General features: G+C 60.5%; 1 protein-coding gene across 12 annotated transcripts in view; it reads left to right on the forward strand.

Annotated features, from left to right (window-relative positions):
• The window catches only part of ZMIZ1 (zinc finger MIZ-type containing 1), a 231,064-nt gene that overhangs the window by 196,595 nt on the left and 10,617 nt on the right, over window positions 1–23,852 (forward strand). For 10 of the 12 annotated variants that reach the window (XM_072823768.1, XM_072823759.1, XM_072823762.1 and 7 more), the window contains 13 exons: window positions 9,195–9,309; window positions 10,252–10,469; window positions 11,247–11,445; window positions 12,383–12,673; window positions 15,368–15,550; window positions 16,640–16,717; window positions 17,393–17,567; window positions 18,123–18,264; window positions 19,709–19,919; window positions 20,932–21,037; window positions 21,984–22,144; window positions 23,164–23,231; window positions 23,517–23,585. In XM_072823768.1, the coding sequence (XP_072679869.1) occupies window positions 9,195–9,309; window positions 10,252–10,469; window positions 11,247–11,445; window positions 12,383–12,673; window positions 15,368–15,550; window positions 16,640–16,717; window positions 17,393–17,567; window positions 18,123–18,264; window positions 19,709–19,919; window positions 20,932–21,037; window positions 21,984–22,144; window positions 23,164–23,231; window positions 23,517–23,585 (2,016 nt within the window). Of the gene's footprint in view, window positions 1–8,798; window positions 8,984–9,194; window positions 9,310–10,251; window positions 10,470–11,246; window positions 11,446–12,382; window positions 12,674–15,367; window positions 15,551–16,639; window positions 16,718–17,392; window positions 17,568–18,122; window positions 18,265–19,708; window positions 19,920–20,931; window positions 21,038–21,983; window positions 22,145–23,163; window positions 23,232–23,516; window positions 23,586–23,852 lie in introns of those variants that run through there. The other 2 variants (XM_072823767.1, XM_072823764.1) reach the window with 2 other exon arrangements.

Raw genomic sequence — 23,852 nt, forward strand, 5'->3', positions numbered from 1 at the left:
CTACGGAGGTGCTGCCACAAAGTGGGGCATTGGCCATGCTCTGCAGACTGACTTAGGGGCTTTTGGTTCTCGGAGCCAGGACGGAGCTGCCTAGGTGGGCGCCCTGCGCAGACAGGATGGCCTCAGCCCATGGTTCCCTGCCGCCTCGGTCGGAAGCACTTTGTGTGACGACAGGCCCCCCTCTCCTCACCCAGCATCGCTGCCTGGCCGCCCCCGCAGCCCGGCCTGTGACCACTCAGACTCAGGGCAGCCCCTCTTGTATGGGCGTTTCTTGGTGCTGGGAGGGGGTCCTGCTGGAATTTGGGCCAGGATATCTGTCGTGGCATGGGACTTTGCAGGGCATTCTGTGTCTCGGCCCCCACCCACCTGGGTCTCCTAGTGCCCCCCTGCCCCCATGTTGTAAAAGCACCTTCCCCCATTTTGGAGGGTGAGGGTGTCACCTGTGGTTAAGAACCATTGCTCTAGAAAGGCAAAACCCACCTCTGGCCAACTTCCTCCCCTTGTCCTGGCTCGGCAGTAAGCCGCAGGTCTTCTCGGGCTGGCCTGCTGCCACCGGCCGTGCACAGGCTGTGGCTTGTGATGCTCCCCTACCTTGATGTGAGCTGAGCCTCTCACCGCTCCGCCCCGCCAGACCCACCCCGCCTCTCGTTGCCTCTCATCTCCCGTCCCGCCAGCCTTTCCTCCTCTGAGCCACTTCAGGAAAGCTGTCACTGCTGGTGGGCCAGGGCGCTGCAGCCCCACCAGAGGCCTGCCTCGGACCTGCTCGGCTGTGACCGTTCAGGCCACAGTACCACCAAGCCCTTTGCCAGGTCACCGCCGAGCCGAGCTGTAGGCATTAGACCGTCCTGTCCTGGAGATAACCAGGTGAAGGATGTCTGTGCTCTGGGAGCTGCATCTCACTAGCTGGGGACGTAAGACCCAGTGAGGCAAAACTGAGACCTGAGATTAAGGCAGGGTGAGGGTTAGGTGACAGGTAGGCCTGGCCTTGGGGTCAGAAGGAGAAAAATGTCTGGGCTGTCAAGAGGCTGCCCAGAGGACATGGGTGTTGACCTTCCAGGACTTGGTCCGAGAGCCGGCAGGTGCATTATGTGAGCTGGAACTGGCTTTCCCGCGGGGGGCTGAAAAGCTGCTGACTGGTACGCAGGGCCCTGCCACCTGTTGCAGCACCAGTCCAGCTCCTTGTATGTGCCCAAGAGTGATAGAGAAGGCAAAGAGGCGGCCTCTCAGAGAGCGGAGGGCCCTGCGCCCTGGAACATTCACTGAGAACTGCTGGTTGACCAGTTGCTTCCACGGAGCACGGCCTCCTCACAGAGTACTTCTGGACCGTTCCTCCTACCCCGATGGCAGAACTAGAAGGGAGAGCCGGCCCAGAGCAGGACGGTGACCTGCCCAAGAACACACAGGCAGCTAGGAGCAGAACGGGGGCGCTGAACCACATGCCCTGCTCCGCCCTTCACTCTGCTGCTGACCAAGATCAGCGAGGTGGTGTCTGGTGGTTGACCTTGCCCTGTTTCCCAATTCTGTAGGGAGTTGGGGCAGTTGAGACTGAAAGGAAGTGTCATGGGTTGAACAAGCACCAGTCCACGTCCCTGCAGGCCCCACACTGAGGCCCGCGGCACGTTGTGGCGGGTGATTTAAGGTTGGCCAGTTTCCACTTGTAGCTTCATGAATTTCCGGGAAAACCCCAATAGGGGGCATCACCTTTTAAGTCCTCCTGTAATTTCCCAAACAAGAGGGGAAAGTTGGTTAAAGAGAAAGTCAAGTACTTTTCACAGAGGAAATTTTTCTGGCCACCCCTCCCTCCACCACTGTATTGGATGACTTGGAGGACAGAGGCTCCTCCTGCCCTTTCAGTTAAGGACATCCTGAGCCATGGGGGAGATGTTCAGGATTTGGGGCCTGGAGGTGTGCGGGTGTCCGAACGCTCAGGGGTCCTTGTCTATAGGCTCTGAGGACAAGTGAATAGGAGAGGGTGGGGGAGCCCTGGAAGCCCGAAGCTCCAGCTGCCTCTGGGGGACCCCATGATGGTTGTGCTTCTGTAGCTCTGACACCATGGTCATGGCCACTGAGGGGAAGGGTTACAGGTGGAGGTGGGTGCTCATGCGAGGTCTCAGAAGGGTCAGGCTCCTGCAGCCCCATGGCCGTTGCTGAGGGGGACGGCAGTCAGGAGGAGGCGAGTGCCCACACATTGGGGCAGAGCTTTCTGGTCTGTGGAGCTGCCGTTTGGGAGTCGTCCTGAGTCTGGTCCTGCTGAGTGAGCCGGCGGTGGGTGCTGTAGGTGGGCGCCCAAGAGGCCAGCCCAGGCAGGAGGAGGCCTTGGGCCCTCAGCCCTGCAGCTGGACCTCTTCACAGCCCTAGCCGTGACCTGGCCCTGTTGCCAACAAACAATTGCTGCCTTCGTTCACGGATTTAAAAGAGTGGTTAAGAAGGCCGTTTGTGATAAGCGCATTGTCCATATGCAAATCAGTGCGGCAAAAGTAATTAAAAGCCTAATAAATCTTGTTTACGCTCTTAACTTAATTACAGCCCAAAGCCCACCAGGGCTGGGGAAGACTCCAAAATCCAGGGGTGCCTCCCGTCCTCTTCCGGGTGAGGGGTTGGCGCCCCCCAGAGGACAGGTGCTGGGCTGCGGCCCCCAGGGGCTCCCCTCTGTGCAGCAGGTGGGGTGCAGGTGGGGCACAGGTGCCGGGCCAGGCCGCTGGGCATCAAGTGGCCGCTCAGCCATCTGACAGCTGGGGGGCTTTGGGCAGCTCTGTAGCCGCTCTGTGCCTCAGTGTCCTCATCTGTGGCCCCAGAATAACAGCAGTGCAGGGCTTCCAACTCGCTCGCCCCGCCAGCCGACTCTGATGCACTCACTTTGGTCAGCTGACAAAGAAGGGGTCCATCAGAGCTGACAACCCCCCCCCCCCCCCAGCCTTCTCCTTTCCTTGGTCACATCGCACCACCTCCACTGCCTTGGTTGTTAGCTGTTTGTGTGTAGCTCGTCCCAAAGCTCAGACTGTCCCAAAGCTCAGGTCCTTCTTCTTGCCCCCCCCAAATTTTTTTTAAAGGGGGTAAGAAAGAAATGAAAGAGGGGGCTTGAAGGACCCATAAATCCTGCTCCCTCTGTTCCAGATTGCTAAGAAGATACAGGCTCTCTTCCTTTCCTGCTTCCTGTTGAAAAAATTTAAAACCCTCTAATATGCAGTTAGCTGCGTAGGTCCCTGTACGCTTCCTCACGGGGAGGGAAGGAAGCAGCCTGGGTAATTGTGATGATGGAGAGCACCGTTAACGTCTCCCCTAAATTAAAGAGGGTTGGAGCTTCAGCTTCTCACCGGCTTGGTGTTTGATTAGTGGTAACTCTGCAGCCCTGCGTGGAGACGGGACCAATATAGCCAGATCAGGGACATTAATTAGGGTCTGACAATACCCTTAACAGGAATTTGTTATTTTTCCCAAATAAAGTGGCTGTGAGAAGTGCAGGGGAAGAAATAACTCAGCCCTCCTTTCCCCTCCCCTCCATGAATGTCTGCGTAGACACTGCCACAGGAGGTACCCGGGATCCAGGAATCCACACTCCCCTCTTGCTGGGCTTTACTCATTTTCTCACATTTAGCAAACATCAGTCAGTGCCTATGGAGCTGGCAGGCAGACGTGTAAATCGTCTACTATAACTGCAGTGCGAAAAGCTCTTTTATGTGACAAAAGGACGAAGAGAATAGAGGAAAATGTCCTTGATTCTGCTTCCGAGAATCACAAAAGGGAGTATCCAGGCTAGGCTTTGAAGCATAGGTAGGAGTTCACTAGAGGCAGGAAGGCAAAAGGAGCACTAAGGAAAGCCTCAGAGGCTTGGAAAATATGTTTAACAGGCAGGAATGGTAAGAACACCCCCACTCGTAGCATTTTTGCAAAACTTGGAAGCACTATCATCGTATCATCAAGTAAATCGGGGTACCTACACACAGTCAGGCTAAAGACATGGAGAGAAAAGCGTGTGTACAGTTTAGCAGGGACTCTGTGCCAGGCACCGTGCTAAACTTCACCTGTATTCGTAGGCTTCATCCTGGGAGAGCGTGAGCCCCATTTTACAGATGAGAAAGTTGAGCTGACGAAAGTGATACATCCGAGGTCATAGAACTTGTCAGCAACAGAGCCAAGGCTTGAGGAAAAGTCTCTAAGTTTAGAGCCCAGACAGTGAGCCACTGCGCCGCAGGGCCTCCCTGTGCCATCTCAGTGTTAGCCTCACAGATGTTTAGTCGGAGTCCCTGACTGTTTGCCAGGATACTCTGTGCGGGCCAAAGCTAATGATTTGATGGATGGAGTGGGTCCCCCTCCTCCCCCCCGGGTCACTGTTTGGGTTTTCTGTGCAGCCAGTTTTGGAGACTAAACTTTGCATGTCCTCTGTACCTTTGTGCTGGGTGGCTTCCCTGAGAACCCTTGGGAAGCTGTGCCCCTTCTCAGAATTCTTGGGGACTGCTAGATGTCCCTCGTAGCGTGTGCCCCCCTCGCATTATCACCATCTTTTTTTTTTTTTTTTTTTTGAGATTTAATTTATTTGAAAGAGAAAGAGAGTGCATGCAGGGGAAGGGAGAGAGAGAGAGAGAGGGAGAGAGAATCCTCAAGCAGACTGCTTGCTGAGTGCAGAGCCCGGTGTGGGGCTTGATCTCACAACCCTGAGATCTTGTGACCTGAGCCTTATTCAGAGTTGGTTGCCTAACGGACTGAGCCCCCCAGGCGCCCCTCACCGTCTTTGTGCAGGGAAGTGCCCTCGTACTGGATCCTTAGCTCCCTGAGACAATGGCATGTGGTCCGGGCCGCCTTGCAGTCTTGCCCTTGACCAGCTCTGGGACCTTGTAAGCCTCAGCTCCTACGAGAGGTGTCTGCTGAGCCCACTTTAAGGGATGAAGTGAGTTCTTAGGTGAAAGTCCCTTCACAGAGTTCCTTCTAGGAGCCACTCGATAAATCCTAACAACAGCAGCAGATGTCAACAGTTCTAGGGGCCCGGGGGATGCTGGGTGTGGTCGTTTTGCCTTACGCCTGTGAGCTCCTTCAATCCTCATGACAGCCTCTGGGAGAGGTACCATTATTATTTTCATTTTACAGACTGGGACACTGAGGCATAGAGAGAGTAAGTGGCTGCTTACCCTCTCCCCGGGGGGTAGGACCTCTCACCTCCTGGGTGCCAGTCCCCACAGGGTCACAAACATGCTGTAGGTGGTCTGCAGTCAGGTTTAATGAATGGACACAGTTACTCGTTTCAGGCATCCTTCTGAGGAGGGTTTGGAGAGGTGGTGTTTCCCTCTGGCACCTTGGTTAGCAAAGGCTCTGCGAACCCCGTAGGTGTGTGAAGCCTTCCTGCCAGGTACAGGTAGCCGAACTCAGGACCCGTGGGGCTGAAGGAAAAAGGCTGGAGGGCTCTCATCTGGGCCCCCACCCAGGCCCTAGGAACCTGAGGAACAAGTGGAGCTCAAGCCAGTGGATGTGGCCAGGGCCTCCCGGAGAGGGTGTCCTCTGGAAGAGGAGCCTGGGAAGGATGGGTGACTTTTTTCAGGGTGAGGATGAAGCGTCCCCAACGAGGAAGCAGCTGCCTCCCTGTTCGGAGGTGCTGGGCAGGCAGGACACTGCTGAGATTCCAGGTGGCTCCTGGGACTGGTATCTCTGTGGGCGGACTCGGGTTCTTGGGGCAGTTTGGGCCGGAGGGACTGCAGCAGGGGGCAGCTGTGGCATGAGCCCCGGCTGTGGGTGGTGCAAGTGCAGAGAGCTGGGCAGGACTACTAAGAGTGGGATTCTCATGCTCCAGGCGCCCTGGCTTCCCTTTGAACTGCGGCCAGGTGTGGATAATAGGAGAGAAGTGGTTCCTAGTGAGCAGTCCCAAAATGCCAGCGCCCTCTGACCTGGGCTGACTGCATCTGCGGGTTAGATAGTGCTTGCCGGAGGAAGGAGGGATCTCAGGGCCCCCACACACCCTAGGCCTCCCCTTCATCACATTGGGCCCCCTCCCACCTCTGTAGGGCCCAGGAGCCGGGCTTGTCATTGCTCCTTGGGCACGGGGAGCTGGAGCCCGGCAGCCCCCCGGCGGCGGTGTCTGAGTCCAGGCAGAGGCGTCACAGGGCTGACTGCCATGGGCCTGTGGGGGCGAGGGCCTTCACTGCGACAGCAGGAGCCGTCTCCCCAGGAGATGAGTCACAGCCGTGTTGGTGCGGCTGCCACTTCTGCTTCTGCAGCAGGTGCGAGTGGGGGCGAGCGAGTCCCCGAGACCGCCCCTCCGGGCGTGTGCCTGTGTCTTCCCCCGCGTGTGCACGGCAGCATGGCCCCAGGTGCATGTGCATACACACGTCCGTGTCCCTGTCCACACGCGAGCACGCCTGGTGTGTGCCCGGGCTCGGGGGCCAACCTTCCAGCCAGACGGCGGGGATGCCCAGTTTGGGAACCATGGTTAAGTGTGCTTCTCACCGGGTTTCGGGCGGAGGGGACGAAACAGGAAGGAGCTGGTTTCCGCCCACAGGGCCCACCCACGGAGCTGTCGGGCAGTCAGGAGCTCGACTGTGGGCCTGTGCAGTATCCCGGTGAACTGGGGCCTCCCCACCCGAGGTGAGAGGCAACAGCTGCCGCTTCCCCGCCCCTGACCCACCCCCAGGCTCAGGCAGGGCCTTGCCAGGTTCCAGGGGCTCCCAGACGGCTTTATTTCTGAGCCTGCCCGGCACCTTCTAAAAGGATGCGAGCTGGACATCAGCCTGGAGAGTTGATGGGAGCCTGAGAGGCAGCGAAGCCGCGCGCTTGCTCTCTGTACGGGGCTGGGGGCCCTGTGTTCGATCCTGCACATCTAGGACGCGGGCCTCGCGGGACGGCTGATGTCTGGGGGTCTCCTACCTGCTGTTTAAGCCTGGAGCCTGCAGGGCCTCCCTTCGAGACTCTGGGGTGCCAGGCCCGGGACCCCAGTGACTCTGACTTCTCCCAGGGAGGTTCTTCTCGCCCAGCCGTGCTCAGGAGCAGGCTCCTGGCCTCCTTCCCTCCTGAGTTCTCCGGGCTCCCACATCTCCAGGCAGCCATCCTGGGGGCCCGGAGTGGGGGAGTGTGAGCTCTCTGTCACCTTTGGCCAGTGCCTCTAGGCCTCACCCCCTTTGCGCTGACCCACGGCGCGTGTGGCCGGCAGGGGTAGGGGGCAGGCAGGAGGTCTGGGTTCCTGAGGGCACCTCCTCTCCCCAGGTTTTTGGCTGCTGTCGGCCCCTGGAAATCCTGAGTAACAGCCAAGTCCGTGTCCCTTTCTAGTTGGGAAGGCCTTCTTGTCTGCATTCTCCTCTTGGAGCCGCCTCACACCTACCCTACAGAGGCCTGGGTTGTTCAGACTTCCCTTGACCAAGACCCCCGGTAAATAAGCATATTACACCGTGACCCAGGGTGCACACATACTCGTATACAAAACCGAGACGCTGAGCAATGTTTTTTATTCTTACCACGTGCTCACGCTTAACTACTTTCTGTTTTATTCCCTCTTTTCCCCCTCCTGCTGGTTATGTCATGACCCGCTCATGTGTCATAACCTACAGCTTAAAAATGCTGAGAGCAGAGTGGGGGACTGCCCTTTTACAATTTTACAAATGAGGGGCTGAGTACAGGCGGGGCGGGGGAGCTTGTACCCTGAGCCAGGAAGGGACAGGGCCTGTACCCAGGGTACCAAAAAAAGCCAGGGTAGGAGGAAGAGGGAGTGGGAGGGGTGGGGCTGCTCGGATGCTGGGAGGTCAAGGTCCCCCTCCCCCACCCCCCACCCCCCCCCCCCGCCCCCGCCTCCACCAGTGAGATGGCTTCTGAGCAGAGGTAGGAAGGAAGCCAGGGGCTGGCCCGGCAGAGAGGGTGTCCAGGCAGGGGGAGAGCAAGCCTGCGCAGACTGACAGGGTGCTGCCTTCCAGTCTGAGCATCCCCTGCAGGACCCTGCCTGCCCTGGCTGTCGGCTGTCGAGGGCTTTCCCCGGGAAGAAGCAGGCACAGGACTGGGCACCCCGGCTCCCCTCTGTCGGCCTGTCATGCAGGACCGGGCCTCCCTCCTGTAAGTCCTGACCTCTGGGCTGAACCCCCAGGGCCTCCCAGGCCCGGCCCACCTCCTGTGCAGGGCCAGCGGGTACTCTGCTTCTCCGCTCCTTCTGGGGCCACGTCCGGGATTTGTGTTTGTAGAGGTGCCACAGGGTCAGCACAGAGGCATTCCCAGCTCGGCACCCCTAGCTGCCGGGACGCCGACAGTTTCTTCACACTGTAACCCTGACAGCCCCCTCCCTGTCCCCGGGGGTCACTCTTTACCTGTACCACAGCAACGAATAGGAAGCCATTATTGAGCACTTACTGTGTGCAGGGTGAGGCATTGGGTCCAAGGTGAAGTCCTTGCTTCTGGCATTTGGGGGCTGCTCGGGCGAAGTCACCAGACAAAGTGGGAACCTCTGGGCCTAGCAGTGAAATAGGGGAGCGGCTGGGGGTGCCCCAGTAGAGGCGGGAGCCAAGGGGGGCGGCAGGCTAGGGTGGGATCAGCCAACAGGGTAAATCATTCTGAAGTGTGTGAGTCTGGACTTTGCCTTGTAAACACTGGGAACCATTGAAGGTCTTTGTGCAGAGCATCTTGGGTGCTTGAGGGAGATTAGCTTGGTGGGGACGCGCACAAGGGACCGGGGTGTGAGTAGGTGGGGAAGCATGGCGGGCAGGCCCGGACCTGTGATCCAGAGTCAGGGAGGAAGAGTGACGTAAGGAACGTGTTGCCAGAGGCCAGATCAGCTGGGCTGGGTGGCCAACCTGCTAGGAAAGGGTCTGGAGGAAGGGGGAAGAGGTGAGACTCAGATCAGGGCTCTTCCGATGTTTTCTGAGAAGGGACCGGGAAGTTCCAAGGGGAAGCTGGTGCGGGGGAAGCAGAGCTCTTTCTGGAGAGCCACTTCGAGTCAGAGCGTGGTGGAAGGAGGAGCTCAGGTTGGGCCTGTGGGTCTCTCTTCTTCCTCCACAGCGCGGCCTGTGGACTTTGGGCTAAGGTGAGACAACCAGCTCTGGGGGTGGCACCCGTGGTCACTCGTACCGTCGGTCACCGTGCGAGCTGTGCCTGTTGTGCATCGGCCGCGGTGGCAGGGCTAGGGGGGCGGGGGTCACCTCGGCCTGACTGGGAGCCGTGGAGCAGCACGGTGGGGCGATGGGGCCCGCCTGTGTGTGTGGTCCCTGAGGACCCCCCTCTATCTCCCTCTGCAGTGATGGGTCATTCCCCTATGACTCTGTCCCTTGGCAGCAGAACACCAACCAGCCTCCCGGCTCCCTGTCCGTGGTCACCACGGTTTGGGGAGTGACCAACACATCCCAGAGCCAGGTAAGAGCCCATCCCGCTTCCAGCCGCGGCCCGTCCCCGGGTAGGACCATCCCCTGAGCCCCCCGGGCCTTTGGGCCATCTTGCCACGCCAGCCGTCCTCGCTCCACCCAGCTGGGAAGACCAGCTCTCCGGGCTCACTCGGCTGTGCACACGCCACTACCCTCCTCGCCTGCTTGGGGGTGCGGCTGCGGGCCCCTCTGCTCTGTCCCCACCCTAGAGCCTTTCTGGGGGAATGATTTTGATCTGATGGACAGCTAGGGGTTCTTCTCTAGCCCCGTTTGCTTTGGTTGGATAAAAAGGAGAACTTCCTGGGTGTTACTGGCCTCAGGGCTCCAGCATCCGGGGCCTTTGATCCTGGATAACCTGGGTTAGATTTCAGCAAAGCTTGAGCCTTCAGCATGAGACAGACCCCTCCCCACAGCCCTGGCCAGCCCTGCCTCCTGCTCTCACCCCTTCCTCTTTCCTCCACACCTTCCTGTCTAGCCTCCTCGGCGCCGCAGCTCGGGGCTGCTGCCGCCCCCCACCCAGGGGCATCCCTGGGCTTCCCTGAAGGCCCAGGCCATAGGGGCCCCTCAGCCAGGATCCTGTTGCCGTCCGTAGCTGGCATGCTGGGCTTCTCTCTGCCCTGACGGAGCAGCAGCCCAGCCTCTGCATCGAGGCCCCTTGACAACGGAGGGCAGAGATGTCCAGTCCCTTCCACCTGCCACTAAGCAGGACCGGCCCCTCCTGGTCCCACCCCCTCCGCTGCCTGCTTCCGGGCTGCATCACCCCCTTCAAAGCTTTCATACACCCCGGGGACAATTCATGCCTCTGCCTTCTTCCCCTTCCCCTCTGTTCTCCCTATGGCACCATTTCAGCATACCACCCCCCCACACCCATGTCTCCTCTTCCCTTCCCACACCCCGGGGCACCGCTCGGGTGACAATTGCTCTGTGCCCACAGGTCCTCGGGAACCCTATGGCCAATGCCAACAACCCCATGAATCCAGGCGGCAACCCCATGGCATCGGGCATGACCACCAGCAACCCCGGCCTCAACTCCCCCCAGTTTGCCGGGCAGCAGCAGCAGTTCTCGGCCAAGGCCGGGCCCGCTCAGCCCTACATCCAGCAGGGCATGTACGGCCGGCCCAACTACCCCGGCAGCGGGGGCTTCGGGGCCAGGTGAGCAGCCTTGCGGGGTGGCTCTGGCCCTGCCACTCCCCTGCGTCCAGGAGCTGGAACGCCAGCACCATGCTTCCTGGCACGTGTCCTGCTCCGCTGGCCCCTCCGTTAGAGGGACACAGTCATGCCCCATTTCCGGGCCAGCAGCAGCTGGGGGGGCGTGACAGGCGCCAGCCCCTGGCCCTTGGGACGGCCCTCCTGTGCCGTGTCTAGGCTGGCCGGTGCAGGTGCAGGAAGGCCACTCCGCCCGGCGGGCTGTGCAGGGAGAAATGTGTGAGGCTGAGGCCCGCCGGGCTCGGGGGAAGGGGCTGAAGGGGCCCCGGGAAGATGCTGCAGGGACGTGAGGACGGGCAGAGGCACCCCGTTCCTCCTCTGCCACCCTGCCCTGTCCAGGACCGCCCCCCTGGCCTCGGCCCACCGTCCACTGCCAGGGCCTGCGGCCGTTGCTCAGTTTCTCCGAGGCACGGTGTCCTCCCCCGGGAGGTGGCCTGCCCGCCGCTGCGAGGGGCAGCGATCTAGCGCCCCTGAGAGTCCGTGCCGGCCAGCACCCCGCCAGGGCTTCGGGAACAGCAGCTCGCCTGTCGCCAAGTGGCACGAAGGGCTGCCAACCCATGGGAGGCCCCTGTCCCCTCTGGGTCCTGAGCCAAGCCGCTTCCTCTGCCTATGGGGGCAGGAGGGCGTGGAGCGAGCCGTCTTCTCCCTCCCAGCCCGAGGCTTGCAGAGGGTTCATCCTTAGACCCGGGCGGCATCTCAGTCTCCTCTTCTTCTCCCTTGCAGTTACCCCGGGGGTCCTAATGCCCCCGCAGGCATGGGTATCCCTCCGCACACCAGGCCGCCCGCTGACTTCACTCAGCCCGCGGCGGCGGCTGCTGCCGCTGCAGTGGCGGCAGCGGCGGCCACAGCCACGGCCACAGCCACGGCCACCGTGGCAGCCTTGCAGGAGACGCAGAACAAGGACATAAACCAGTACGGACCGGTAAGGGCCCCACTAGTCCTGGTCCAGCCTTGCCCACCCAGCAGAGTCGGGGTGTTGGTGCCATGTGTGCTGGAAGAACTGATGGTGTCAGGGTGCGTTGGGTTTCCTCGGAGGCATGTGGACGGGTGTGTGTCAGGACGTGGGTGTGTCGGCGTGGTTGGGTGTGGCAGGGGGAGGCCATTTGGGTGCTTGTGTTTGCTCTGCGTGGGTTTCTGGCTCGTGTGTCTGCGAATGGGGAGAGAGGTTCTTTATCGTCCTCCGGACACCTGCTCCCCAAGGAGCGGGCTCCGTGCCTATAATGCCTGGTCGTCAGTCTGTCCCCATAATGGCCTCTGAAGACCATGTGGTCCTAGTCAGCCCATGTGGATTGAGCCCAGGTCCCATTCCTGCTCCCCTGGCCTTCAGAGGGAGTGGTGGGTGGGCTGTGAGGAGACGGGGTCCCCCGCAGGAATGCAGGACAGGACACAGGCGGTGGGGATTGCAGGGTGGAGACGGCAGGGCAGGTGGGCAGAGGTGGGAGCCGAGACTGCCTCAGACTGTGGATGGAGGGCGCGTCTCCGCTGGCCGAGGGCGCGGCCAGGGCTTCCAGGCCAGGGGCTCCTGCCTCCATCCTCATCCCCCCTCCATCCTCCCATGCCCCTCCCCACCCCTGCACCGTCTTCCCCATTCCCTGCCTGCCTCCCTGGAAATGCTGCCTGCTTTCTGGAGTGACTGCACCCCACCCCAAACACCCCCTGGGCTGCATCTTTCCTGTGCGGCCTGCAGAGGGCGGTGGTGAGCCCGAGAGGCCAGACAGCCCTGGGGCCTGGTCACCAGCTGCAACCACACAGGAAAGCGCCCCCGAACCCGGAGCCCTCCCCGCCCCCACCCTTCCTTCCCTGCACTTTCAATGCATGTGGCATTTTATTCTTTTTTTTTTCTTCTTCTCCCGTTGAAGGTCTGTTCCTCTTTCCAGATGGGTCCCACCCAGGCGTATAACAGCCAATTCATGAACCAGCCCGGGCCGCGGGGGCCTGCCTCCATGGGGGGCAGCATGAACCCCGCAAGCATGGCGGCTGGCATGACACCCTCGGGGATGAGCGGCCCTCCCATGGGCATGAACCAGCCCCGGCCGCCCGGCATCAGCCCCTTTGGCACACACGGGCAGCGGATGCCCCAGCAGACCTACCCGGGCCCCCGGCCCCAGTCCCTTCCCATTCAAAGCATAAAGAGGCCATACCCGGGAGAGGTGAGTGTGACAGCAGGCAGGTCGTGGCCAGGGTGGGAGGCAGGGGGGACCGAGGGCTGGAAAACACAGGGGCTAGGGGCAGGACCTCGGAAAGGGCATGAATGACCTGCACAAAACCTGGACCAAAAGGCCGAGCCTTAGGACTGAGGAGCCAGGCTCCTGGCTTGCAGACCAGCTCCGCCATTTCCCAACTGGAAGTCGTTGATCAAGTCGTGTCCCCTTCTGGAGTCTTGGTTTCTCATTTGTGAAGGACAGTGCGGATCCCGCCCACCTCCTAGGGCTGGTTGGGAGATCGGAATGTGGGGCCGGCGCAGGCGGTGGCAGCTGCGGTCTGTCCAGGCACGGACACTAGCCGGGTGACATTGCTAAGGAGTGAAACCTCCCTCCTTGGGTCCGCATTCCTCACCTCCACACGAGGGCTTCTCACTTGCAAGCGTGAGAGAGGAGACGACACCCTGCGAGTATCTAAAGGCTGTGCACGTTGGAGAAGTGATTGGAAGGCAGACAGCGTGCTCGCTAGGGCTCTTCTCCGTCAACTGTCAGCTGCTCTGTCGGGAGGAACACTGCCTAATTGGCTGCCCAGCCAGCTCAGCCAAGGGAAAGGTGGAGATGGAAGGAAGCAAAACCCACACCTGTCCTCTGGGACCCAGGGCTTGAGCAAGGAAGATAAGGCCTAAGCAGGAGCCCAGGAGGCAGCAATGCACAGTGAGGTGTACAGAATTCAGCGTGAGGTCAGAGAAGGAGGACTTCCTGGAGGGGGCGTCACAGGGCCCTCAGTGAGCAATGGGAAAACAAGTTGGTAGCAGGCGGCCTTGCACAGGGACCCTGGAATCCCAGCCCAGTATGCGCTCCCCAGGAAGCCTGCCTTGATTCCCGACCTAGGCAAAGCTCCTTGCTGAGAAGTTTCCCCCACGGCTCTCTGCTTGCCACCCGTGCTCAGACCAGCTCCCCCCAACCACCCCTACCCATACCCCCTGCCCCACTTGCCTCAGAACTGTGGCCTTCAGCTTGGGTTTGCAGTGGGTTTAGAGACCGAAGCTTAAGTTCCCCGAAGGTCGGTGTGATTCCCTCAGCATTCACCCTAGCTCAGGCTCGGCCATTGTTGGAGGTGCCCCGAATCCACGAGGGGAGAGGTCAGGGACCTCCTCAAACAGCCAGGGGCCTGGCTCAAGCCCAGACACTCCTGGGTGGGCACTGGTTCAGGGAGGCACCTGCCAGAGGACAGTGGCCATCAAGTTCCTGGCTGTCCTTGCAAGGGGGCGACTGTGCTCAAGCTCCTGGCCCCACACAGCACCCCCATGAGTTCTGGGCCATCTCTCGGCCCCTCTGTGCCCAAACTCGCTGCTGGCTGGGCTAGAGATGCATCTGCATGCCCAGCCTCGGGGCTGCCGGCACCTAAGGAGGCGATCCCAGGAGTGGAAAGGCAGGAAAGTTCCCAGTCATTGCTCCAACGTTCACCTGCATTGTACACCAGAGGCCTTCAATTATTTCTACTAAGTCAGCCTCCTCCTGGCATCCCAGCCTGCGTGGCCTGACCCTGCGTGGGAAGGTGGGCCTCACCACGCAATGGCATGCTCCTAGGATCTCTGAACCCTCAGAACGTTGGGGCGGGTGTCAGGTTGCCTGGTCCCGCACAGGACGCCTCTACTGTCATCTGATGGGCAGGCCCAGCCTCCCCCTGCACGCCCCCAGCCATGTGATGGGAACCACACTGTCACGCAGATCAGCCACCGTATCACCACAGGCAGAGTTCTTCGGCACTGACTCGGACACTGCCCCTCCTCTGCCGCTTACCTCTGGACACTTCTTTCCTTTGTTGACCAAGTATTTAGGGAGGGCCTGCTCTTCGCCAGATGCCGGGATACAGCCGGGACCTCTGAGCCCAGAGGCGAGAGAGACAGTTTAAATAGATAAGGAGTTTCAACAGACCTGGAGAAGAAACCACTGACCTCGCAGGATGTCATGCACGGCCTGTCTGGAGTGGCAGGTGGCCCTAAGGGTCACCTAATCTACAGAGGGGGAGGACAGCTGCGGGGTGGACATCAGCATGTCGCTTGTCACCTTGGAGTTCTCCAAGGACAGTGGTTCTGCCCCTCCCTCGAGCCGTCTCCCCTCCTCTCTCAGTTGCCTGTCTTGAGAGGGGGGTTGTCTGGAACCTCCACAAGGCCGCTTCTCCCGACTTCTACAGGCAGGGCCCACAAATGAATTATCAGTGTGTTCCATCCAGTGCAGGGTATGAGGACAGGGTCTCTCCTGTTCAGCCTCAGAACGCAGGGGTTGAGGGGATCACCTTTTTGGAAGCACATCCGGTTGTCTGATTCCCCTGCCACGTACCACACACTAGGAGAGACCCAAGGGGACTTTAGAATCGAGCCCCCCTCACAATGGCATAAGTGAGAGGCTCTGAAAGGGCCCTCAGTTTGGGGGGGGCAGGGTGCTTGGGGGAAGACAGCTTCATAGGGAGGTGGCCCTGGAGCCAGACGGACAGAACATAGTGTCCTTGGATTTCAAGGGTGGCAAGGAGCTCGGGCATCATCTGGTTCAGCCTCTCCTTTCTGGGTGGAGGAGGCATTTTTGTCGGGGCAAAACAGAAAGGGACAAAGTAAAGGGGCCAGGGCAGTCCTGGCGTAGTGGTGAGTGGCTTGGCCCCGCGACACTGACGCCCTTTGTTCTCTCCTCTGTCTGCCGCCGCAGCCCAACTATGGAAACCAGCAATACGGACCAAACAGCCAGTTCCCCACCCAGCCAGGCCAGTACCCCACCCCCAACCCCCCACGGCCGCTCACCTCTCCCAACTACCCCGGGCAAAGGATGCCCAGCCAGCCGAGCACCGGGCAATACCCACCCCCCACGGTCAACATGGGGCAGTATTACAAGGTGAGTCCTCCCCCCGCCCCAGACCCCTTCCTTCCTCACCATCTCATCTCCCCACCTCCCACCTGTGTCATCCTGGCCCTGTGTGTCCCTGAAGCCACCGGGGGGGGGGGGGGGGGGGGGGGGGGCAGGCGGAGATCCCCAGATGTGTCTTCCTGTGCTCTGGGCCACACACGCAGTGGCCAAATGTCAGACTGGCTTCTTCTCCTGGTTCCTGTTCTCGTGGGGCCCGGACAAGGGTTTTCTCCTCCCCTTTTCCTATTTGCAGCAGACATCAGATAATCATAAAAGAAGCACATTTTTTTTTTTTAGAAGTACATTTTTTAAGGGAAAAGCATCCCCCTGGGTATATTAATACTACCTTCTCACCCTTTTTTCCTAATGCACACAGGCATCAATGTGTTAAATAGTTATTAAAGTTATCATTTTGAATCTATTTCTTTCACCGGGTATGAAATCACAAATGTGTTACTTATTGCTACAGGGTCTCCATGGTTTTCGCTTTTTGAAGGGCGCCTAACATTCTGTGGATGGAAACCACACCTTATTTTATTGTTGCCTTTCTGTCCGACGGTCTGGGTTTTTCTGATTCTTCACTTTCGAAGTAACACCATGTTCAATGTTTTGGGGCACATAGCTTTTTTCTTTTTTCTTTCTTTCTTTCTTTCTTTCTTTCTTTATTTATTTATTTATTTATTTATTATTTTTATGTAGCTTTTTTCTTCTTTGTAATTATCATAAAGTTCATTCTCGGGAGCGCAGGCTACCCGGGAAAGACTTTACCTTTATTTGCCAAGGAACGACCGCCTGCCGCTTCTCCAACTCTAACACCCTGGGTGTTTTTATCTTGCAAACTCTTGCTGTATCACTAGCTATGGGCAGAGAGAGAGAGACGAACTGTGATCCCCGGAGGGGGTGGGGGGACCTGCACCGCCCGGGGCCCACTCCGCACCACACCGCAGCACTGAACGGGCCTCATCAGCATCCCCTGCACCGTCCTCCTGGCCAGTTTTCACATCAGGAGAGAAAGCAGGCTCCGGCTACGCTTTTCTGCCTTCCAGGTTCATAGCATTGTTTCTCTTGCTTTAACAGCCAGAGCAATTTAATGGACAAAACAACACCTTCTCGGGAAGCAGCTACAGTAACTACAGCCAAGGGAACGTCAATAGGGTAAGCTCCAGCCCTCATCTCAGTGCTAACCCCACCCTCCCCCGGGTGCTTGTGTTTCTAAGGGGCCTGGCTGTTCCCACCTCGGCCTGCGGGTGGGGGCGCGCTCCCCGGTCGTCGCTCTGGAGTGCAGCAGTGCCCAGACAGAATGTGCAAGTCCAGGCAGCTGGGCCAGGGCTGCAGAAGGCAAGGAGGGCTCCTGGGGAGCCAGCTGCCTGGGATGCTGCAGGCCCGGCTCTGCCTGAGGACCCCACTGGGCTGGGGGTGGAGCGTGTGGCCCAGAGTCCTCATGCAGACAGCCGGAGACCTGGGCTTCACCCCAGCTCTCCTTTCCTCCCGGGTTTATATTAGACCAGCCTCCATCATGCCAAGTCTATGTCCTCACTCGTAGGGGGGCGGGGGGCCTCTCCCCTGCCTGACCTACAGATGCGTAGCAGCACTGGGTCCCAGGTGAAGGGTGAGGAGGCCCTTCCTAGGCCTACCTGTCGTCCGAAGCGGGCAGAGACCTGAGTGCTGGCCGCACTAGAGGGATTTCCCCGGGAGGACTGGCTGTCCTCCCCTGGGGGAGCAGAGACCATAGCCCCGGGCCTGCCGGGTGGGTGGGGTGTGCGTCCACAGCCGCAGTCCCTCTTATCCCTGTGACCCCATAACCTATGTATCATTTCTCTTTCCCTCCAGCCTCCCAGGCCAGTTCCTGTGGCAAATTACCCCCACTCACCTGTTCCAGGGAACCCCACGCCCCCCATGACCCCCGGGAGCAGCATCCCCCCATACCTGTCCCCCAGCCAAGACGTTAAACCACCCTTCCCACCTGATATCAAGCCAAATATGAGCGCTCTGCCGCCACCCCCAGGTGAGTGCCCTACGTCGTCCCTCGGTCTGGCCAGTTCCACCTAGGGCCCTGCAGTGGGCCAGGCGCCAGGGGGCTTGGAAGTTGGACTGCCTGTGGGGGCTGGGCATGTGGAAAGGGCAGGAGCGCTGGCAAGCAGATACGCCCCACCCAGAAGGGAATTTGGGGTGGAGCCAGGCTGCCAACGGCCTGAACCGCTGGTGGCTGGGAGCAAAAGCAGCTCCCAGCTGTGGTGAGGGGCTGGGCAGAGGAGCCCAGGGCTTCCAGTCCAGGGCATAAGAGGGGAAGTAAAGGCAGGATAGGTGGGACATGGGATGCAGAGATGGTCGGGATGGGGTTGGGTGGGCAGACAGAAGCAGCGGGCTCCCTGGTGTGCACACAGGCAAATAGTCCAGCTTCTGGGGCGCTGTTACACACGCCTGTGTGGTCCCATGAGCCTGCAGCTAAGCATGCGTGTCCTGTCGGTGAGCAGGCTCTGTCCATGGCCCCGGAGCCCAGGCCTCTGTGTGCCCTTGGTGGCTGCAGGCGTGTGGCTCATCCTGCTTCTTTCCCGCCCAGCCAACCACAACGACGAGCTGCGGCTCACGTTCCCAGTGCGGGATGGCGTGGTGCTGGAGCCCTTCCGCCTCGAGCACAACCTGGCCGTCAGCAACCACGTCTTTCACCTGCGGCCCACGGTCCACCAGACGCTGATGTGGAGGTGAGTGTCACGGTGGAGGCACAGGCCCAAGCTGGGCAGACGAAGCCTCTGGTGGTGACCTTCCTGGCCCAGGCGCTGCCCTAACAGGTAGTAAGTAGCAGCGTCTACCTGCCGCCTTCGCCTGTTAAGCCTCATTGGCGGGGCCCTGCTCTGTGCAAGGTTTCGGGGATGTCCTGGGAAACCTGCAGGCAGCCCTTGGCAGGTAGAGCGGCCCGAGGGCAGGGAGCAGCATTCGCTCACTGTAGTCCTGAGAGAGTGGTCAGGGATGACCTCCCAGAGGAAACAGTGACTAGCTCAGACCCAAAGGCCAGTAAGGCCCTAGTCCAGTCCTGAGCCCCTTGAACGTGACTTGTGGTGGCTAGTGCAGAAGTGGAGAGGGAGGTGGCTGGGCTGGGCAGGACCAGCAAGCCCTGCAGGTTGCCAGGGGCTGGCTGCTGAGCCGGGCAGCTGCTCAGACATCTGGACACACCAGAGTACGGGGGCTGGAGGCCCCTGGCTGCACCAGGCCCTGTGTTCTGTGCCTTCCGTACCTGACCTCCCTTGATCTTGTCCATGGGCCATGCTTTTCCCTTTAACAGTGAGGCCAGGGAAGTCGATTAGCCTGGGAGGAGTACTCACAGCAAGAGCTGGGACTCAGGCCCAGTTCTCTTGGATGCCAGAACCCATGGGTGGCTCCGCCCTTGGTCCTTCCTCTTCAGGCAGGACTCACACTGCCCTGCCACACCTGTGACCGGGGTATCTCAGCCGCCCGATGAGACCCGAAGGGCACAAGATGAGTCTGTACCGGGCATGTACAGGTTACTCAATGCCTTGACCACACCGAGCCGGCTTCCGTGGGGGCTGCAGATAGAGCTGGGGTGGGTGGAAGGGCACAGAAGCTCAGGTGCTCAGGCAGGAGGGTGCAGAGACCCCTGTGCAGAGGCCCTGCTCACCCATCCCTCCTTACCCAAGTGCCCTCGCCGGCGGGGCATCCCATGGCCCTGGCCTGCTTGCTGTCCACACGTACGTGGTCACCGCTGGGTTCGCGAGGATATCCTTCCGTGCTGTGTCCTTGGCGCCCACCAGGGCAGGGAACCGAACCAGACACGGCCCTGGCCTGGGTGCTCCTCCCAACCCGAGTCTGGGGTGGACATCATCAGCTTCCCAGCTGGTCTTGTCACATTAGCGTCTGTCCTTTTGTCCTTCTGTCTCTGTCCTGGGGGAACAGGAGTCCCCCTTACAGGGAGGGGTCTGGAGGAGGCTAGCAGAGCTGTGGGGTGTGGCTGGAGTGACCCCCACTCCAGTGGGGGGAGTGTGGGGGAGTTTGGGTTGTTGGGATGCGTTTTGGCCGGGGACGCAGGCAGGAGGGACGTCCAGGGAGACAGTGGTGAGGGGAGGCGTGCTGACTGGCCAGGCGCCACGGAGGCCGCGCGGAGTCCCCTGAGCCTCCCCCTCTGCCCCTTAGGTCTGATCTGGAGCTGCAATTCAAGTGCTACCACCACGAGGACCGGCAGATGAACACCAACTGGCCGGCCTCGGTCCAGGTCAGCGTCAACGCCACGCCCCTCACCATCGAGCGCGGTGACAACAAGACCTCCCACAAGCCCCTGCACCTCAAGCACGTCTGCCAGCCAGGCCGCAACACCATCCAGATCACCGTCACGGCCTGCTGCTGCGTGAGTGTGCGGGCCGGGCTGAGGGCCGGGCGTGGGGAGCCCGGGCGCCCCTCTGGACCACAGCCTTGTCCCTGGGGCTCTGTCCCCGTGGCCATAGCTGCTGAAGTGACCTTCCAGAAAAGGCCTCCATGAACGTGCAGCGGTCCCATCCCCGGGCTGGGGGATAACCTCCAGAGCTCTGGCCGTAGACTTGGCCTTTTCAGCCTTAGACCACAGCCCCCACAGTTCCACGCACCTGCCTCCACGTCCTCCTGGATACCGTCTCCCTGTGCCCACCACCGTCTTCCGCTGGGGGCTTCACTCACCAGAAATTTTTATATTCTGGTCACCCTTTGACCCAGACCCAACTCCATCAAGTCTGGAGTTAACTTTCTCCCCTCTCTACCCAACCTTGCTGTCTTAGAATCATGTGTGTATATGGGTCCCTCCGATCTGGGGCCTGCTCTGGGACCACATCTGAGCCACCCTCCTATCCCTTAGAGATCAGGGCCTGGCACACAGGGCTTGCTCAGGGCCCTATGTGGGAGTAGATTGCCTGCCGGGCTCCCCGGCCCTCTGTGGGGAACATGGGAGAAGAAAAACCGCTGATCCTGCCCTTACCGAGCATAAGGCACCACGGCTACCTAGAGACAGGAGTCCCAAGGTGGGGAATGATGTCAGAACAAAGAGCTTGTCGGGGCTCCTGGGGGTGTACAATCCTGGAAGGCTTCTTAGAGGAGTGAAGACAGGGACCACACCCTCTGGCAGGAAGGGTGGAGGACACACGGTGGGGAGCTGTGCTGGGCGAGGTTAGGAAGCGAGGCCAGCTCCCGTCCTGGTGCTGGGTGTCCCATAACCTCACCCCAGGGATGTTTCAGTGTCAGCCCAGAGCCCAGGCAGCTGCCCCACGTGGCGACCCCAGGACACATCATGGTCCCTGTCCTGTGCTTGGCCTTCAGGGGCCTTCAGGCACACGTGGGGGGCCGTGGCGGGGCCGTGGGGCGGGGGCTGAGCGCACACTCTTTCCCGGCAGTCCCACCTCTTCGTGCTGCAGCTGGTCCACCGGCCCTCCGTACGCTCCGTGTTGCAAGGCCTCCTCAAGAAGCGCCTCCTGCCCGCAGAGCACTGTATCACAAAGAGTGAGTGTGGGGGCGCAGGGAGGGAGCCCCAGCCCCGGCCGCAGCTGGGTCATTCTTCGTCCACCCGGGACCCACCTTTGGCTCCGTGCACAAACCCAGGGCCCGAGTGTTCCTTGGCACCGGTCCCCACCCCCCGTTTCTGTCCCTCCTGGAGCCGAGGGGATGACCAGACGAGCGTGGTCTGTGAGACCTGCCTAGGTGGGAGAGGCTGGTTCCCAGCACGGGGTGTGAGGCAGATTAAAACGAACCACCATGGTATGGACAGGCCAGGCTAGCTTCCTGGAGGAGGCGATCACCTAGAGGATCACTTCTAGAAGCTGCACAGAGGGGATCTGCCGCAGGAGGGAGGCCCAGGAGTGGATTCCCGACTGGCCTTCCCACCTCAGCAGCTCATGGCTAAACTGGAATATGGGCTTGGCTCAGAGTCCACTCTTGGAGGGAACATGCAGGTGGTGGGCGAGGGACACTACGCAGGTGCACGGCTGCTCCTCCCTTTGTGCTGCCTCACATGGCCTCTTGAGCCCTCGGCTCCCACCGGGCACCTGTCCCTCCCCATCTCCACCTTTGCAGAGGAAAGTGCAAAAGCACCTGAGGGGCTCTCCACTGACCCAGAAAATCAGGGGGAAGCGCCAGCCCGGGCTTCTGCAAGTGCTGTAGAAAGTGCCCCTTCCCAGGGAGGGCAGGGCCCGGGCCACCGACTGGGAAGCTGACATGGTGACCTCTAGGGACACGTGCATCCCGCACCTCACACGTGGGGGCCCAGGGCACCCGGACAGCCGGGCTCCCCTTCGGTTGAGCCCAGCTGCTCTCCTTACTCCCGGGGCTGCCCAATGTCCTCGGGACAGTGGAGAAGCAGAAGCAGCGTGTGGGTGAGCCGCAGCTGGGAAGACCGCGCGTGCGGGAGGGCCCTAGTGCTCCACATCCACCCCCGCCTCCCACCCCACAGTCAAGCGGAATTTCAGCAGCGTGGCTGCCTCGTCGGGCAACACGACCCTCAATGGGGAGGACGGCGTGGAGCAGACGGCCATTAAGGTGTCCCTGAAGTGCCCCATCACGTTCCGACGTATCCAGCTGCCTGCCCGAGGCCATGACTGCAAGCACGTCCAGGTGAGTGGTCCCAGCAGGTGCGGGTCCAGGGGTGCTGGATGGCTGGTGTCCAGCGGGGATGGCAAGGGGCAGGCAGAGGGGCCGAGGGGCCGGGCTCTGACCCCCAGAGCACGCCATGGCCAGCAGCAGCTCATCATGTCCCCTCATCATGAATGAATCCTTTGTCCTTGGAGCATCTTCTCCGTACGCCCCAGCCTGGGTTCCCAGGCAGCCCACAGAACCAATGTAGACCACCCCCATCCTGCCAGATGTCAGTGGCTGAAAGTCCAGCCACAGCTGGTTTGGAGTCTGAGAGTAGGGGTATGTGTGCCCGACCTCTGCTGTGTTCTGGGACCTTGCCCCAAGCAGGTGCTGGGAAGTGGCCAGGGAGTGAGTGACCGTCACGGTCTGGGTTGCTCCAGGAGAGCAGTGTGCAAATGTGGGTCACTTCGGTGGGTGGAGTTCCTGGACAGGGGCGGCTCAGGAAGGAATCCCAGGAGACGGGAAGGAAGGCTTCCCTGTGGAGGCGGGTGGGGGGACCAGGCCAGGCAAACGCTCAGCCACTGGGGCGCTTCGTGATGGGGCAAGAGCCTCCCTCTGGGAGAGCCGTGTGGGTACAAAGACTCCGGGCTCCCTGTTTGTCTGACACATTGATGAAGTGGCCTGGATGTGTTCTCGGGGTCAGGACAGGGCTAACGGGGAGGCTGGAGTCCATGCTGCCCCGGCCTTAGGGAGACAGGCCCTTGTATGTCAGGGTCCGTGACGGGGACTGTTGGGCCAGCCGGAAAGCCTCCTCGGAGGACACAGGCGAGGGCCACGGGGCACACGGAAGGTATGAGGAGCAACACGTGCAGGGACTCGGTGTGGCTGGTTGGCCACGTGAGCAGCAGAGAGGCCACATGATGGCCACGCATGACACCCCAGCCCCAGTCTCTCCGACCCCGCTGGGAGAGCTTCCTAAGGGTCCCAGCGGCAGCGGCACTTGCATCTCTGCATCTTCTCACCTGCGTGTCTGTCTGCCTGTCTCCCGGCCTCTGCAGTGCTTTGACCTGGAGTCGTACCTGCAGCTGAATTGCGAGAGAGGGACCTGGAGGTGTCCTGTGTGCAAGTGAGTCACACCCACCCTGGCAGGAGCTTCCCCACCTAGCCTCTGGAGGGTCCAGCCACCCGCCCCTGCCCTGAAAGCCCAACGGAGAACCCAGACCTTGCAGAGGAGCTTGGACACAGGGGCTGTCACCCACCTGTCATGAGCCAGCCTTCTCCTGTCACTCCTGCAGGAGGAACCAGCAGCAGAGGCAGAGGCCCTTTGACCCTGTGGGGAGGGCTGGGTTGTGCCTCTAGTCTCTAGGGTCCAAAAGCAAAGGCCAAGCACTGCCCCCCTTTTTTTTTCCAGTAAAACCGCTCTGCTTGAGGGCCTGGAGGTGGATCAGTACATGTGGGGCATCCTGAACGCCATCCAACAGTAAGTGCTCCCCTCCCGCCACCCAGTGAGGGAAATGTGGGGATGGGGTAGTGGACATGGGGATGCACCCCCAGGCTGGCAGAGCTGTCACTCTGTGACTCTACCTGGGGGCCGATGAACTTTCCAGAAAGGACCAGACCCAGCCAGAGCAAGACAGTGCCCTAGACAGCTGCTCCCTGGGTGGGAGGCCTCGGGGCCAGCTGCCCGGTGCCCGGCTGCGTGCTCTTCCTCACCTTAGTCTCCCTGTCAAAATTTCTGACACCTCTG

This window comes from Canis lupus, chromosome 4 (genome assembly GCF_048164855.1).
Source record: "Canis lupus baileyi chromosome 4, mCanLup2.hap1, whole genome shotgun sequence".
Lineage (NCBI taxonomy): Eukaryota > Metazoa > Chordata > Mammalia > Carnivora > Canidae > Canis > Canis lupus.